Here is a 17,989-nt window from a genome sequence, read left to right as displayed (position 1 = left end):
ACCTCTCCTCGTTCTAACTGTATTGGGAACTAAAGCATCTATAAACAAGAAAAAAATATGATCAATGGAACTAGAATCAGTTATCCATTGTTGATTTATCATTTTCCACTATACAAGCTTCTTGTACAAGTAAATCAAATTTATCTTTCTTTTTTTCTTTCAGCTCGACGAGATACTTTGGATAGTTTCTCTTCTAGTGACAATCAACATTGCAGTAGAAATATTTTCCTTAGGTGCTTTCTTTTTGAGGTCATTGTATCTTTTGTTCTCAAATGCTTTGGATGACTTCTTTGCCTTTTTCGGATAGTCTTTTCAAGTGCATAGCCATTACTTTTTCTTTTCTTATTCTTTGAAGAAGAAGGCTTATCCTCAGTAACATTTACTTCAAGATGAATCGAGATAATCTTGCTCAAAGATTCAAAAGTTTGCAATTCATTCAACAATTGTGTCATGTTGAAATCTAATTTGTTCATGACATAGTTTGTTGTGAATGTAGAAAAGGAAAGGGTTAAAGACTCAAGTATGATGCTTACTTGTGTCTTTTCATCCATGATTACTCTGTGCATCTAAGCTTCATGTAGAACACGTACTAATCATGTTCAAAACATGTTCACGCACAGTTTATCCTTTCTTCATCTTAGCATTCATGTAGGTTCTAGTAGCCTTATGACAACTTTCATTTGATTATTGTCCAAACATTTCCTTAAGAGATTCCAGTATTTCATAAGTTGTGTCCATGGTTTCATGCTTTCTTCATAAGACATCATTCATGCTTACGAGCATAGTAGTTTACCTTGTTATTGGATTGGATCTAAGCATCATATTCTGCAGAAGATAATGTTGGGTTTTATGCCCTAAATAAAACTCATTTCAATATAATCAGATTTACTAATTAATAAAGATCAGAAATAACATTTTATGTTGCATGGTTCACATGATTTATTTCATGATTATATGTATATAATGTATGAATTCTTTTTAAGTCCAGAACATATAAATTTGTTAAAGATTATAGTGTTGTCAGCACAGTGGAATATAATCTTAATTATATGTTCAAAAGTTTATTCCCTGATTTGTCAGAACACTGGATTTAGACTGACATGGTATAATCAGCGATAGGTATTCTTACACCTTAGAAAAGTGTTATGTCCTTTCCAAGACATTGGCAAAGTTTACCAGTATCGGATGTATGGAGTATACATCGGAAGGGACCGATATTGAACTTTGATTAGATATATTAAAACTTACCGTAATATCTATTCAATTCAATATCACCTGTTGAGCCTAGATCAAATGACCTTAATCCTGATATGGGTAGGTTCGATCTCAAGAGTACTATACATGTTCTTTGATTTGTTAGTTAAGCCTACTTTTGGGTCAGGGTGATACGTACATTTTGGGAACATGATAGTATAATTGAGTGGGAGGGCTACCATAAATATGGAATCTATAACTTCTATAGGAACTTAGAAGTGAAACGATGATATCCTTCGAGCTTGGCTAAACAGAAATAAATGGTGGAGATCTCATTTCACTTTGCTAAAATATCATTTATACGGAGCTAAGTGTTTTAAGGATAAAATACATTGAAGGTGTAGCGGTAACAGTAGTGCCTTTTCAATGTAGATCATCTATTAGAGGGTCATTGATCACATTAGGGTTATAACAATGGATAACTAATGACGTGTCTATATCATGGAACATATAGAGCGTTCTATATGATTGAGAGTGCAATTCCAAGTTCTAAGTGTGGATTCAATGAGGAATTAATAAGTTAGGGAATTTACTTCGTAAATTCGGTTCGACTTATTGGAAGCTCGGTTATATAGACCCATGCTCCCCATACTAGTTGAGACCATACTACTTGTAAGACTCAGTTAATTGATTTTAATTAATCAATTAAAATTTTAAAGTTAGACTATGTCTACTTTATGAATTTTCACTAAGCAAGGGCGAAATTGTAAAGAAAAGAGATTCTAGGTTTATTTATTGATTAAGAGACTTTACATGTCTAAATTAATAAATATATTAAATGGCAATATTATTTAATAATTATTTTCAAGTTATTAAATAATTAGAATTGGCATTTAAAAGGTTAAATTGGAAAATTGGTATTTTTGAGAAAATGGGAATGGAAAATAACAAAATGGGAAAGTTGCCAAGTGAGGCCCAATTCTTTTTGTATGGCCGGCCACTATGCACAAGAAATACCATTTGTAGTTTCTATTATTTTAATGCCATACAATTCTAACCTAAACCTAGAGGGTTTTCTATAAATAGAAAGTGTTGGCTTCAGGAAACATACAACTGACACACAACTTTGATCATTGATTTCTCTCAGAAAATGCTACACGCCCCTCTCTCTCTTTTCTTCTCTCTAAATTTCGAAACACTTGAGTGAATGAGTAGTGCCCACACACATCAAGTGGTATCTCAATCATAGTGTGTAAGACTATGGAAAATCAGCATCAAAGAAGGAGAAAAGAAGATCCAGATTCAGATCTTGATTATGCTCTGCTACATAAAGGAATTAAGGGCTAGAGATCTGAATGGAAGGAGTCATAATATTCCGCTGCACCCACTGTAAGGTTTTCAAAACTTTATATGTGTTTATTTTCATTGTTTTAGAATTCATATTAGGTTGTTAATCAAACATACTTGTTAGTAAATCTAGATCCTGGTAAAATAATTTCCAACAGATAAATGCTATTTGTTGGAGTTTCTTGTGGAAATGAGAAGTAGAATCAATTGGACCAGGTAATGTTGCTTGGAGTAAACTTTGTACCCCAAAGTCAGTGGGTGGATTGGGTTTTAGAGACATTGTTACTTAAAACATTGCTACAATAGGGAAATTTGTTTGGGACTTAACTACAATATTATATTTACATAAATAAAATACACAATATATACATACATATTCAATAAAACACAAAATACATATAACCATGCACATACACAACAACAATGTTAAAAATATGAAAAAATCCTAAAATTTACAAAAACAAAAAATAAAGCAATGTACAATACAAAAATGAATAGAAATCATATTTATACCTTAATAGATGTTGAAATTTAACATTTTCTCAACTAAAATCGGTGACCGAAATTATACCCACCACTATTTTCTAATAGGTTCGGTTGACACTGAAATAGGGAAAAATCATAACTTTTTGGGTGTATAGGTTTAAGTATCGAAAATAGGTTCGTGAGGAAGGAGATGAAGAAGACGAAGCTAAAAAGAGTTTTTATATAATCCTATCCTATCGGTTATTAGGAAATAACCGACGGCATAGGGTACACTTGTCAATTATCGCGTGTACCCTATGTTGTCAGTTATTTCCTAATAACCGACGGGATAGGGTAATATAAAAACCTTTAGAAATAAAAATCCCCCAACCGACTTTAAATGGTATATTCCAATTCTATACCTACAATTTTTATATATAAAAAAAAATTAAAAAAAAAAAAACCTACCTCTAAATGTCAATTTTCAATAGACAGGTATTTTTACACCCTTTAGCTTTCCTTATTATAAAACTTGTAGAAAAAAAAAAGCCTCCAAAAGGTTATTTTTTTGTAGTGAAGTTGCCCAATATACCCTCACCCTCTACTTAAGTCTAGCACATAGTTTACATCAACTTAAGGGGTTTAATGGAGACATCATCTATAAAAGTGGGTATATTCAAAGAATATGAAAATGAAGGTAAAAATTAAAATAAGTAAAGTAAAATGAGTATACAATGTAATTTCCCCTATAAATATTGATACATTAAATTGGATTGTAGTCTAATTGGTTTTTTTGTTGTTTTAATTAGAGGAATTTACACTCAATTTGGAATTTTAAATGGTGTTTACTTAAATATGGCATTTTTAGGTTAGACCAATTTATATAGTGTTTTTTTTTTTATTATTATTTTTCAGTATTTTTATGGTATTTGATATGTCATATATATATAAATTAAGTTTTCAAAGCTCATATTTAATATTTTTATTTATTTTTAGGCAGTTTTATAGGGTAATTTTTAGTAATTTTACAAGCACCTCTGTTTTATTGTAATGGGGTTGCTTCATTTTTTTTTTTTTTTTGTGTTTTGTCTTATATTATTTTATATTATTATAAGTTTTTTATTATAAATTTTATTTTTATATCTCGTTATTCGTACACATTTTTTTTTTTTTGTTTCTCGAGCCTATAGTGAGTAACAGACAACTCACTTAAAGACCAATCACAATAATTGTCCACCATGATCATTGAGATTTGAGGTTGAACTAGTCTTGAATTCTCATCTAGCATTTGAGAATGTTTAGTAAGTTTTTACATTTACTTCTTTTTTCAGCTATGATATATCTCTTATGAAATGTAGTTTAATTAATGTCTATATGTTTGGACCTCCCATGAAACATGAAATTTTTCATTAAATGCAGTGCACTTTGGGATTTTTTATTAAATGTAGTTCAGTGCCATAAATTGTATTTATTATATTGTGATTTTGGTTTAGGTCATTCCGCATGCTTGATGAAATATTAGTCTTTAGGCACCTCATTTCAAGATAGCTACCCGTGTTTCATATATGAATTTTTTCATTGAGACCTTATTTCATGACCTGTTATACACACAATAAATTCTTTTTCGTGACCTGTTATGTGCTTCATGATGAAATTAATAAGAACATATAAATTACACAATACTGATTAGTTGAGCTACATACTTAGACATTAATTGTAACAAGCGCCAAGGAAACAGAAAGTAAAAGGAGAGCGAATACATTTAAAAGATGTATTTAAAGGACCAGCAACAAGACTACATAATCTGGCCTATAAAACATAAGAAAATTAGCACAGTCGTAGTTGAAGAGAAAAAAATAGGCATATCATTTACGATTGAAATATGAATATTTTATTAATATTGATACAACTTACAAAGTTAATGATCGAGCAGAGAATATATTGGGAAAAAAAAATTACATTCATTTACTATATTAATTAAATAATAAGAAAAAAGAAAATATAAAAATAATAATATATACAAGCTAATTAGTGAAGAGAATCGATTTCTAGTTTGAACTTAGGCATGGCTTGTCTGGGAAGAGAGACCAATATCCCAACCCCACCTTTTAATGAAGGGTCAGATTTTGGAGCAGGCAAAAAGGTACACAAATCCACAGAACCAAAACAATCCCATGGCAATGATGTCACATTCTCTATATTCCATCCTGATCCAAACTCATCTGAAACCAATCCCAAATTCCTCCAATCAGTCAACGCCATGAGTGCTCCCGTAGCTTTAATCTTTGGATTATCACCGTGAGCTAATTTTGTCTCACAAATATCAATAGACTTTTTGATGTAGTTGTTGTCCAAAACGTCCTTCTTCTTCTCTTTTATCATATTCACGATTTCAGATAGAGATTTCTCTTCGAGTTCTCTGCCTGTGAGTTCCACTGCAGATGTCAAAAATGCATTCCCATAATACCCTTCAGGCAGAGGAGGGTCTATGAGTTTTCTTAGCCCAGTAGCGAAATACAAACATGTTTTCCCATCATGGTTGAGCTCTAAGGCTCTCAACCGTGCTTTCCAAACAAAGGCTGCAAGTATCTCAAACGTAGTGACATTACTGGGAGAACCACCATTGATAATCTCCTCTTTGAGTTTCTTCATGGTATCACTCTTTAAGTAAAAAATCTCATCTACAATGTCAGAAGAGGGCATGTAAGGTGACTTGGCAGGAGGACATGTGTTGAGCTTCAAAGGCTCCTTGATGGGTGTCCCCACAAGTCTCTCTCTTTCCCATACGGGCTTCACCGAGAGATCTTTGCCTTTGGAGAGCTCAGCCAAAGCCTTGAAGATCTGAGCAGCCCCGAAACCATCGGAGACCATGTGAGATATTCCGAACCCAATGGTAAAACCTCCACATGCAAATCGGGTGACTTGTAGGACGAAAGGGCAGTCACTCGTGGGAGAAGGAAAGACGAAATTCTTGGCCATCTCAAAATCGATATCGTCCAAGTAATTAAGTGAGGAAAGACGACAGTTGGCGGTGGCGACCAAAAAAGGAACACCAGTAGCGTCGCAAGTGAGCTGGAGCCTTCCATCATGATCTAGCCGTTTGAGTCTCCCGGCTAGAGGGTAGTAATAGACGAGTGCGTCGGAGAGAGCTTGCTTGATCATCTCAGCTGGGTCGACTCCATTAGTCTCATCTTGGGCCTTGTATACATAGATTGCTTTGGAAAAGCATTCGAGGTTGGCCTCGTTGTCAAGAGTGGACAAGGAGAGAACTTCAGAAGGTGTAGATTTGGCGGGCTTCACAAGCTCAACTTCCTTCTTCATAACAGTAAATTCAGTTGTGTTTAGTGTAGGCAGGCCCGGCCCTGGGCATAGGCGGGCTAGGCCTGTGCCTAGGGCCCACCCAGCCCAAGGGCCCAAATTTTTTTTTTCTCTTTTAAAATTATACATTTTTTTTAATCAATTTTGAAAAATACCATATTTTTTCTAACATAAGGGCCCAAAAAAATTTTCTTTCCCTATGGCCCACTTTGTTTCAGGGCCGGCCCTGAGTGTAGGAGCCATATTAATTGCAGTAAGTACGTAGTATTGAAATGAATTTGATGATTATTTAAGAACAAGCTAAGCTTAATAAGGGTGGTACGTAGCTTGAGGGGATTATATATAATACTAGTGAATGAAGGTGTGATCTTCTTGTAGTAGCTAGTTAGTGATGAATGAATTTGAAGTGGAGGTGTCTCGTATTTATAGTATAGATTCTTGCACGTGTGTTTTTGCCTTTGGTTGGTGGGTTCTTGTTTGTGTGGCGTGCTACATTTCTTTATTTGAATTGACTTAATTGACTCCAATATATCACATAACTTTATATATTTCTCATTTATGTAAAACAAATTTATATTTATAAGTCTTAGTTAATTATTATTAGATTTGTATTTATATCATACAACTATTCCGACTTGTTGTTTTTGACTTATTTAAAACATACCTATACAGATTTCTTTCTACAAATTAACAGAATTATTTCTTTATTATTTATTTATTTTTATGATGAATATTATATTATTTATTTGTAGGTACTTATGGTCAACAAATTGTGTCTCCTAAATCGAAAGATATAAAAAGACTAGACATAAAGGTAGGCGCGGCCTTTTGGATAATTTCTGAGAAAGTTTCCCTTACTTTTCTTTTTTTTTTTTAAAATAAGGCATAGTTGTTGGTCTTAATAAAAAGAGGTGTTTTAGTTTATTTTGAATGGGATACCATTTGAAATTTGAAACCACGTCATTTCACACTCACTTTCCTAGCTTATCCCTACAAATATAATTGTGAGTAGTACTATATAAATTATAAATTTGTCACGTTAGGTTAACCGGTGCCATATAAAAAATGGATGTATCATGTTAATATTTAATTATGTAAGCTCTAACTAAATGGTTAACAACACCTCAGTTAATATTCAAATTAAAAAAAATTTGTTTGTACCCTAAAATGCACAACCCAAAAATAAAAGTCATATCTAATGAACTTCAAATAGCATCAACCAACTCAACACCTTCTTAACTCCGAAGAACGCTCCACTGCCCCTTCTCTCTCTCTCTCTCTCTATTAATTTTTCTATGATCTCACAATTTTTGTTTCTTGTTTCCAAGTGTCTCTGTTGACATATTTTTGATTGTTTGTATTAAATCAGACACAATTTCTCTCTATATTAATCATCTCCATCTAACTTAAAACGAAGTGAAATTAAATAAATATATGTAAATATAAAAATTACCTTATAGTTTTGGTTATTTTGCTTATAACCGAAGACATACACTATCTTATGACCTCAGTTATTAGTGAAATAATCGAAGCCATAGGGGGTCTTTACTTTCAGTTTTTTCAAATCCTTTTAGCTGCACATACAATGCCTGCGGTTGCGAGTTCTTCAAAAATCGAAGCTAAAGGGTCGAAAAACCCATACTTAAAGGCTCTTTTTATAATAGTAGCTATTGGGTGTGTCGGGTTCGAACCTCATGGGTGGGCTGAGTTTCGAGCCTCCATTTGCAGCCCTAAAACACATTATGTTTCTTAGTTAAATTAATTAAAAATGGAAATGATTAATATTTTTTAAAAATGACCGTATATATTATAAATAAAGGTACGGTCTTTTTATTTTTACACCTTAAAATAGTTTTTATTTTTTATTTTTTTTTACAATTTTACTGAATTCTACGTAAAAATTCCTATTAAAACTAACGGAATAAAAGTTAAAAAAAAATAATATATTAGGTAGTTTCCTATAAATATATATCACATATTAATTGATTATTTATTAATAGTAATATACATGTGAGAAGAAATAGCTTATATTTTGTAATTTAAGTAAAACAATAATAAGTAGAGAATAAGGATAGCAACATAAATCGAAGTTATAATTCATAATCAATTAATTATTCATCATATGTGCATTATTTCAGTAATCATCTTTAAGATTGTGCAAGAAATAATCAATCATCCATAAGATTAAAGATGAATTCTAAATCGATCGTATACAATAATAACATTAAATCTACAAAAAGAAAAACCAAACATAAAATCAATAAATCATGTAGCAGTTGTAAAGTATTTAGTGAAGAGAATAAATTTCTTGCTTGAACTTGGGCATGGCAAGCCTTGGAAGAGAGACCAATATCCCAACTCCACCTTTCAATGAAGGATCAGATTTTGGAGCAGGCAAGAAGGTGCACAAGTCTACTGATCCAAAACAGTCCCATGGCAACGACGTTACATTCTCAATGTTCCATCTTGATCCAAACTCATCCGAAACCAACCCCAAATTCCTCCAATCAGTCAATGCCATGAGTGCTCCCGTAGCTTTAATCTTTGGATTATCACCGTGAGCTAATTTTGTCTCACAAATATCAATAGATTTTTTGATGTAGTTGTTGTCCAAAACGTCCTTCTTCTTCTCTTTTATCATATTGACTATTTCAGATAAAGATTTTTCTTCGAGTTCTCTACCAGTGAGTTCCACTGCAGATGTCAAAAATGCATTTCCATAATACCCTTCAGGTAGAGGAGGGTCTATCAACTTCCTTAGCCCTGTGGCGAAGTATAGACATGTTTTTCCATCATGGTTGAGCTCTAAGGCTCTCAACCTTGCTTTCCAAACAAAGGCTGCAAGTATTTCAAACGTAGTAACATTACTTGGAGAACCACCATTAATGATCTCCTCTTTGAGTCTCTTCATGGTATCACTCTTCAAGTAAAAGATCTCATCTACAATGTCAGAAGAGGGCATGTAAGGTGACTTAGCAGGAGGACATGTGTTGAGCTTGAGAGGCTCCTTGATAGGTGTTCCCACAAGTCTTTCTCTTTCCCATACAGGCTTCACCGAGAGTTCTTTTCCTTTGGAGAGCTCAGCCAAGGCCTTGAAGATCTGAGCAGCCCCGAAACCATCGGAGACCATGTGAGATATTCCGAACCCAATGGTGAAACCTCCACAAGCAAATCGAGTGACTTGTAGAACAAAAGGGCAGTCGCTTGTGGGAGAAGGGAAAACAAAATTCTTGGCCATCTCGAAATCAATGTCATCTAAGTAATTAAGCGAGGAAAGACGACAGTTGGCCGTGGCAACCAAAAAGGGAACACCAGTAGCGTCACAAGTGAGCTGAAGCCTTCCGTCGTGGTCTAACCGTTTGAGCCTCCCAGCTAGAGGGTAGTAATAGACGAGAGCTTTGGAGAGAGCTTGCTTGATCATCTCAGCCGGGTCAACACTGTTAGCAGTGTGATCATGTTGGGCCTTGTATACGTAGATGGCTTTGGAGAAGCATTCGAGGTTGGCCTCATTGTCAAGAGTGGACAAAGACAGAACATCCAAAGGTGTGGCTTTAGATGGTTTCACAAGCTCAACTTCCTCCTTCACAACCGAAAATTCAGTGGTGTTGAGTTGAGGAGACATGTCTGTACGTAGCGTTTAAAAATAAGATGATAATTAAGAATTATAATATTAAATGTGGGTCAATTATACTCAAGGTAGTACTGAAGGGTAGTATGAGTATTGATTTGGGTTTTGGATGGAGGAGTAGCCTCTCTTATATATCCTATGGTTTTGGGAATATGATATTCTAATCATATAATACCTTTTAGTTGGTGGCTTTAGTTGTTATGGTATTGCTATAGATTTCTTTATTTGACTGGACTTGTGTTGAAGACTGAGATATAATAATCGAATTTATGTAAGAATATTTTAGATATGTATATATGTTTTACAAGTCAATTCAAACGTGTTTTTATCACAAATTACAATTTGTGTGTACTTATGGTCAAAAATGGATGGAAAAACAAACCAAAACTGAACAAGGGATATCATTTCTGGGAAAGTGGGTGGCTGGCTGATAATCACTTTCACTTAACTAACTGAATTTTATTTCTAGCTTAGATTATTAGTTACATATAAATTGATTCCAAGTCATTTGACACTATCCCCACTTTCTTTGCATGTCACCAAGAGATAAAATATATTTATTATATATATATGTAGGGACAGAGATGATATTTTCTTTCAAAGTTTTAGTAAATTTTATTTGCACTCCAAAGAATATCAATTCACCACATTTTATTATTTTTATTTATAATAATGGATTATATTTGTATCTCAAAATATATAAAATCACTGCAATATTTTTTTTTTAAAAAAAAAATGATATTAAATTTTTTTTCCTAATTTATTCTAAACACTTTTGTTCAACGTTTTTTTTATAAATTTTTGTGTTAATTTTAATAAAATATTTATAATGTTTTTATAGAGAAAAAATACTTTAAAAAAATTATAAATTTTTTTGTTTATTTTTCATCAATATTTGAAATGCATTATATATATATCAGTATTTTTTAAAATATATATTTTATATACCAACATGATACTCAAGTAAACCGCACTTACAATTCTAATTAAAGAATTTCAAATTTTTAATTAGTTGTTCACTATTTTATTCATTGATGTGATTTTAATTCTCTCGTATTAATACAAAAGCACATTCTCAATAATAAGTATGAAGTTTTATAATATTCATGTAAATTTTCAATTAATAATTTAACAATTCAAATATAATAGTAATAATAACTATAAATTATTATATTTATTTATTTAATTAAAATAATAAATCTCTTTACATGTTTTTAGCTAGGACACACTCCTAACAATCTCTCGCTTGTACTTAAAGCAAGTGAGGCATGTGCTTTAATCCTATATTACGTACATGACTCTCGAATTGCTTTGCTGGAAGCATTTTCGTAAATAGATCTGTCAAGTTGTACTCTAATACAATTTTTCAAAATGGACGCATCTCCTCTATGTACAATTTCTTTGACCATATGGTATTTGCGCTCTATGTATTTTTTTCTCTTGTGGCTTCTTGGTTCTTTTGATAGTCATTGCTCCACTGTTGTCACAGTAAATAACAAGTAATTTTTCCATTTCTGAAACCACTTCTAGATTTGTGTAGAACTTTTTTTGATCAAACTACACTTCTTTAGCTGCTTTGAGCTGCTATGTATTTAGCTTCCATAGTTTAATCAACTATGTTGGATTGATAAATGCTCCTCCAAACAACTGCACCACCACCAAAAGTGAACACTAATTCAGAAGAAGAATTTCTACTATCTTTCTCCTAATATACTTGAGAATGTGCTTCACCGCAATCCAGTGTTCCAAACCTAAATATGACTGATAACTGACAATGAGTACTGCATAACATATGTCATGTAGTACATAACATAATATAAATTAGGCTCCCTACAGTTGATGCATAGAGAACTTTCTCATGTCCTCTTGCTCTTGAGGTATCTTAGGACACTGATCCTGGCAAAGATTAATTCCATGTTTGATATGGCCTTTCTTAGAATATTGCATAGAGAAATTTTCAAGTACTTTATCAATATAATTTTTTTAGGAAAGTTCCAAGAGCTATTCTTCATATCTCTTAGGATTTTAATGCATTAAATTTGTCAGTCAACCATTTCTTTACATTTGATAATTCCTATATCATTCTTAATGAGTAGGATATTATCAATGCATAGAACTAAGAAAACCTGAACTTTCTCTTTGATGTATTTATAAACACGTGATTTGTCAATTTTTTTTTCCAAATCCACATGTTTTCATAGTTTTATCAAAGGTTACGTTCCAAGATCTTGATGGCTCTTTTAATCCATATATGGATTTTTCTCTTGATCCTTCTTTTTATACCCTTCTGGTTGTTCCATGAATATGGTTTCGTCAATGTGACAGTCAGTAGTCCCGTGATCCGTAAGGAGAAATACCGGATAAGCTGTGCAATCCCACATCACCTGGGGATGGTCAAGTGGGATGATTCTGAGACTGTGTAGGTATGGGACTACATAGTTGAAGAGAGCTTCAATGGATTGATTGGTACTACCTATATCAACAAGGTGCATCTTGTTTTTTGGTAGCCCATCTCGAAAAAACTCCACAGTTAAGCGTGCTTGACTTGGGGCAATTTAAGGATGGGTGACCTCCTGGGAAAACTTCCCAAGAAGCGTGCGAGTGAGGACAAAGCACGCTAGAAACACTCGTGTTGGTCTGTAGGGTCAGTCATCAGTCCATGAGGCAGCCAGAGTGACGTACTCGTGTATAAGAGCCATTCATTCCGTGGGTGTAAGGACCCAATGGAGGCTTGAAGCGGGGACGTTACAAATGGTATCAGAGCCTTGACCCAGCCGGAAGTGTGGTCGACGAGGACGTCGGACCCCATAAGGGGGGTGATTGTGACAGTCAGTAGTCCCGTGATCCGTAAGGGAAAATACCGGGTAAGCTGTGCAATCCCACATCGCCTGGGGATGGTCAAGTGTGATGATTCTGAGACTGTGTAGGTATGGGACTACATAGTTGAAGAGAGCTTAAATGGATTGATTGGTACTACCTATATCAACAAGGTGCATCTTGTTTTTCGATAGCCCATCTCGAAAAAACTCCACAGTTAAGCGTGCTTGACTTGGGGCAATTTAAGGATGGGTGACCTCCTGGGAAGTTTTCCCAGTAAGCGTGCGAGTGAGGACAAAGCACGCTGGAAACACTCGTGTTGGTCTGTAGGGTCAGTCATCAGTCCATGAAGCAGCCAGAGTGACGTACTCGTGTATAAGAGCCATTCATTCCGTGGGTGTAAGGACCCAATGGAGGCTTGAAGCGGGGACGTTACAGTCAATTTTACAATTCAGATCAAAATTCATCTTGATGTCCATTTTCCAGGTCTCATATTTATAGATGGCTGATATGGACAAGAGTGTGCGGATGGACTTAAGCATAACTATAGGGGAGAATGTATCTTCATAATCAATAAGTGTAGTCTTTGACAACAAGCCTTTCTTTATAAGTCATTACTTTTCCATATGCATTCCTTTTCTTCTTGTATATCCATTTACATCCAATGGGCTTTACATCTTCAGGTAGATCTATAATATACCAGGATTTATTATAATGCATTGATTCCAGTTATTGATCCATGGAATTATTGCATTTACCAACTTTAGGGTTTTATATTGCTTCTTTAAAAGTCAATAAATTGTCTTTTTCTGTATCTAGTACAAGAACATGTGCCTCTAGTTCGCAGCGACCAAGTTGTCTCACAATCTTCCCATTACGATGTTGCACCAGATTTTCCTTTGCAGGAATTTTGGTTTCTCTGGTTGATTTATCATTAACTAATGAAGAAAGGTGGAGATCAAATCTTATCTGTCATTAGTTTCTCTATAACTACCTTTCTCCAAGGTTTATAGTTATTCATATATATATATATATAGTCATGTTCTAAGAAGGTTGAATTTGTTGAAACAAACACCTTCTTATCACCTGGACTATAAGAATATGCACCTCTTGATTTGGGAGCATATCCCACAAAAATACACATTTTGAACCTTGAATCAAGATTTCTAAATTTAGGTTTAAGCACATAAGTTGGACAACCTTAAATACGAAAAATATCATAAACTCGCTTTACTTCCATTTTATAATTTTAGTGGTATTTTACTCACAACTTTGAATGGAACTACGTTCAAAATGTAATTCGCACCATGAAGTGCATATCCCCAAAAATAATAAAGGTAATGAAGAGTAGCTTAGCATGGACCATGTCCAACTAGATTCGATTTTTTCTTTCTGAAACTTTGTTTTGTTATGGTGTTGTAGGTGCTGTGAGTTGGGATAGGATACCATGCTCCAACAGAAAATCTTTAAATTTAGAATCCAAATATTCACCACCACTGTCAGACCGAGGTGTCTTTAGAGATATACCTATATTGCTTCTCAGCTAAGGCTTTAAAATTTTTAAACCTATCAAAGATTTCAGACTTTCTAAGCATTAGGTAAACGCGATCATATTTATAGTAGTTAACAATGAATGAGACAAAATACTCATAACAACCTCGAGCTTGAATGTTAATTATACCACACACATCACTATGTTTAAGCTCTCGTGGTTCTTTAGCTCTATTTCTTTTCGATGTGAAAGGTCATTTGGTCATTTTTCCTTTTAAGATTCACAAATCGATAGGGTTCCAATTGTTAGTTCCCTCAAAGATCCATATTTGGTTAACTGGTTTATCCTATCTAGAATAATATGACCTAACCTTAAGTGCTTAAGATACGTATCGTCTTCTATAGAAACCTTTTGTCTTTTCTTACTTTGTGGATTAGCTACTTTAAATAATTTAGAATTATTAAGTGTTCTTTTTATTGGGTCAAGCATATACAATCCGTTCTTTTATTTTGCATGACAAAATATTGTTTTCATTCTTTGAAATAAGAATAATTTTATTATTTAAAAGAAATACTAATATTTTGTTCATGCAACAAAGATAAAGAAACAATGTTTCTAGAAAATCTAAGAATAAAATAAACATTATTCAAAACTAAAAAAAAATCTAAAAAAGATTAACGAACGATCCCATATATATGTCTCAGCTAAAACAAGCACTCAACTTCCCACTCTCATAGTCACCTCTCCTTCTAACTGCTTTGGGACCTCAAGCATCTATAAACAAGAAAAAAAATATGATTATTGAAACTAGCTAGGATAAATTATGTTGGAAATTATTTTACCAGGATCTTAGATCTACTCACAAGTATGTTTATTAACATCCTAAATATGAACTTTCTAAAACGATGAAATAAACACATATAAAGTTTAAGAAACCTTACATTGGGTGCAGCGGAATATAATGACTCCTTCCGTTCAGATATCTAGCCCTTGATTCCTTTCTGTAGCAGAGCATTATCAATATCTGAACCTGGATCTCTTTCTCTGAATCTTTGATGCTGAAGCTCCTTTGCTGATGATCTTTCTTCACGATCTTCCTCACTATGATTGAGGTATCACTTGATGTGTGTGGGCACTACTCAAATCACTAAGGATTTCGAAATTCTAAGGAAGAAGAGAGTGAGTGGTCAGCTAAAGATAGGGAGAGAGAAGGCTCAGTTTTTCTGAATAGAAAAAGTCAGAAGAAAAGTGTAATTTTCCTGAAGCCTTCACTATCTATTTATAGCATTCCTACTAGGGTTAGATTTGAATTATATGGCATTAAAATAATGAAAAAATCAGTTTAAATTTCCTACAAAAGTGGCTGGCCCTAAACTTAGTGGATTGGGCCTTGCTTTTTGCAATTTTGCAATTTTAACACCTTTTGTATCTGATTTTCTCAAAAATGCCAATTTCCTAATTCAACCATTTAAATGCCAATTCTAACTATTTAATAACTATAAATAATTATTAAATAATATTGTCATTTATCATATTTAATAATTGAACCATACAAAGTATCATAATTAACAAATATGCCCCTATAAACTCTTTCTTTACAATTTCGCCCTTACTTAGTGAAAAATTCACAAATAGACATAGTCTAATTTGAGAATTATAATTGATTAATCAAAACCAATTACATGAGTCTTACAAGCAATATTATCTCAACTAGTGGGGGGACCATGGGTCTATATAACCGAGCTTCCAATAAGTAGATCAAGAATTTAGCACTAAAATTCACTAACTTATTAATTCTTCGTTGAATCCACGCATAGAACTTAGAATTGCACTCTCAGTATATAGAATGCTCTATATGTTCCACCATATAGACACATCATTAGTTATCCATTGTTATAATCCTAATGTGATCAATGATCCTCTATATGAATGATCTACACTGTAAAGGGATTAGATTACCGTTACACCCTACAATGTATTTATTCCTTAAAACACTTGACCCCGTATAAATGATATTTCAGCTTATGTGAAATGAGTACTCCACCATTTATGTTCGTTTGGTCAAGCTCGAAGGAGATCATCCTTTGCTTACTATTCGCCAGATAGAAGCTATAGATTCCATGTTTATGCTAGCGCTCCCACTCAATTGCACTACCGTGTTCCCAAAATGTACGTATCACCCTGACCTAAAAGTAGGCTTAACTAACAAATCAAAGAACACGAATAGCCTCTCGAGATTGAGCCTAATCATATCAGGATTAAGATCATTTGATCTAGGATCAACTAGGCGATATTGACTTGAATAGATATTACGGTAAGTTTAATTAAATCTAAGTCAAAGTTCAATATCGGTCCCTTCCGATGCATACTCCATGCATCCAACCTGAGCTTTACTTTAACCAATGTTCTGGAAAGAACATAGTATTTCTCCAAATACAAGTAAACTCTTGTTGTAGATTATCATATCAGTAAAACCCTGTGTCTGATAAATCTAGGAAACTTTATTCACATAGTCATGTTTACTTTCCAATGTGTTGACGGCACAATAAACAGGATCAAGTATGTGAAAAGGGTTTCAGATGAATTTATACATTATGTACATATAATCATGAAATAAATCATGTGAACCATGCAACATTAAATGTTATTTCTGATCTATATTAATAAACAAATCTGATTATATTGAAATGAGTTTTATTTAGGGCATAAAACCCAACAAACTCCCACTTGCACTAATATAAAACAAAAAGTGCGTTTCAAATAATCTCAACACCTTGATATGCAAATCAAGTGTAGTAGTAGTAAACTCCTCGTAATAGGATCTGAAAGGTTGAATTAACCACAACCTTTTCTCCACCATTACTCTTCCTTTAATCACAAAATCATTGATAATGTGAAATTCCTCTCTATATGTCTACTCTCTTGGGATACTGGATTCTATACCTTTGGCAACTACTTTTGGTTAATCAGGAAATTAACACTAGTAGTTTAAGGCAATTTGGAATGGTGCCAAAGATGTATAGAACTTTCCTTAGACTGAATAAGTAACTTTCCTGCAGCTTTAACATTCAGTCTCTCTCTGGTAGACTTAGAGAATTCAGATAGGTTTTTACACTTCTCCAAAATCACTATTCCACCCCCAGAGTAACCACCATCTTATCAGAAAGATTTACTAGCACATAGGCAAATTTCGAAATCTGATATGGTGTAGTCTAAGAGTTTTAAACACACCCTTATAGACTAACATATAGTTCCTCTTCTTAATCTTAAAATTTACTTGATTGTCTTCCAATGTTCTTCTCCTGGATTAATCTGATACCTACTCATTACTCCCACTCAACAGCAGATGTCTGGTCTAAGGCATACAAAAGCATATCTAAGACCTCTCACTGTTGATATAAGAAATTCTTTCATGGCTTTATCTTTTCTGGAATAGTTAAGACTTTTCCTTAGATAAATAAAATCTATACCTAAGAAGTTGTGAAGCTTCTATAGATTGCCATTAGAAAGAAAATGCTTCAGCATTTTACTAAAGTAAGTTGCTTGCATTAGAGTAAGTAATTACTAGGTATACCATAAGCCATAGGTTTAGATAAACTCAAACCTATAATGCTAGGAACAGGAAGTTTGTTAAGTCCATAGAATAGACTTATTAACTAAAATTTCCTTTTATGTCCTTGTAATAGAAAACTTTAGGTTACTCCATGTGAATGGATTAAACCATAGTT

The 17,989-nt window shown here is 33.4% G+C and overlaps 2 protein-coding genes across 2 annotated transcripts; both read right to left on the bottom strand.

The window, feature by feature from the left end:
• Positions 1 to 4,848: 4,848 nt before the first annotated feature.
• LOC115718775 (spermidine coumaroyl-CoA acyltransferase-like) lies at positions 4,849 to 6,351 on the bottom strand. The gene has a single exon (XM_030647602.2). The coding sequence runs from the start codon at positions 6,325 to 6,327 to the stop codon at positions 5,035 to 5,037; it is 1,293 nt and encodes a 430-aa protein (XP_030503462.2). The 5' UTR covers positions 6,328 to 6,351; the 3' UTR covers positions 4,849 to 5,034.
• A 1,984-nt stretch (positions 6,352 to 8,335) lies between these two features.
• LOC115720542 (spermidine coumaroyl-CoA acyltransferase-like) lies at positions 8,336 to 9,984 on the bottom strand. Its single transcript, XM_061110615.1, has one exon. It carries the CDS (start codon positions 9,944 to 9,946, stop codon positions 8,612 to 8,614), a length of 1,335 nt encoding a protein of 444 aa, XP_060966598.1. The 5' UTR covers positions 9,947 to 9,984; the 3' UTR covers positions 8,336 to 8,611.
• Positions 9,985 to 17,989: the final 8,005 nt, after the last annotated feature.

This window comes from Cannabis sativa, chromosome 2 (assembly GCF_029168945.1).
Source record: "Cannabis sativa cultivar Pink pepper isolate KNU-18-1 chromosome 2, ASM2916894v1, whole genome shotgun sequence".
Taxonomy (NCBI): domain Eukaryota; kingdom Viridiplantae; phylum Streptophyta; class Magnoliopsida; order Rosales; family Cannabaceae; genus Cannabis; species Cannabis sativa.
This window is presented reverse-complemented; position numbering and strand designations above follow the sequence as displayed.

Bases quoted from the DNA above. Each gene is read 5' to 3' on its own strand.
- LOC115720542 (XM_061110615.1), bottom strand. From the start codon at position 9,946: ATGTCTCCTCAACTCAACACCACTGAATTTTCGGTTGTGAAGGAGGAA.
- LOC115718775 (XM_030647602.2), bottom strand. From the start codon at position 6,327: ATGAAGAAGGAAGTTGAGCTTGTGAAGCCCGCCAAATCTACACCTTCT.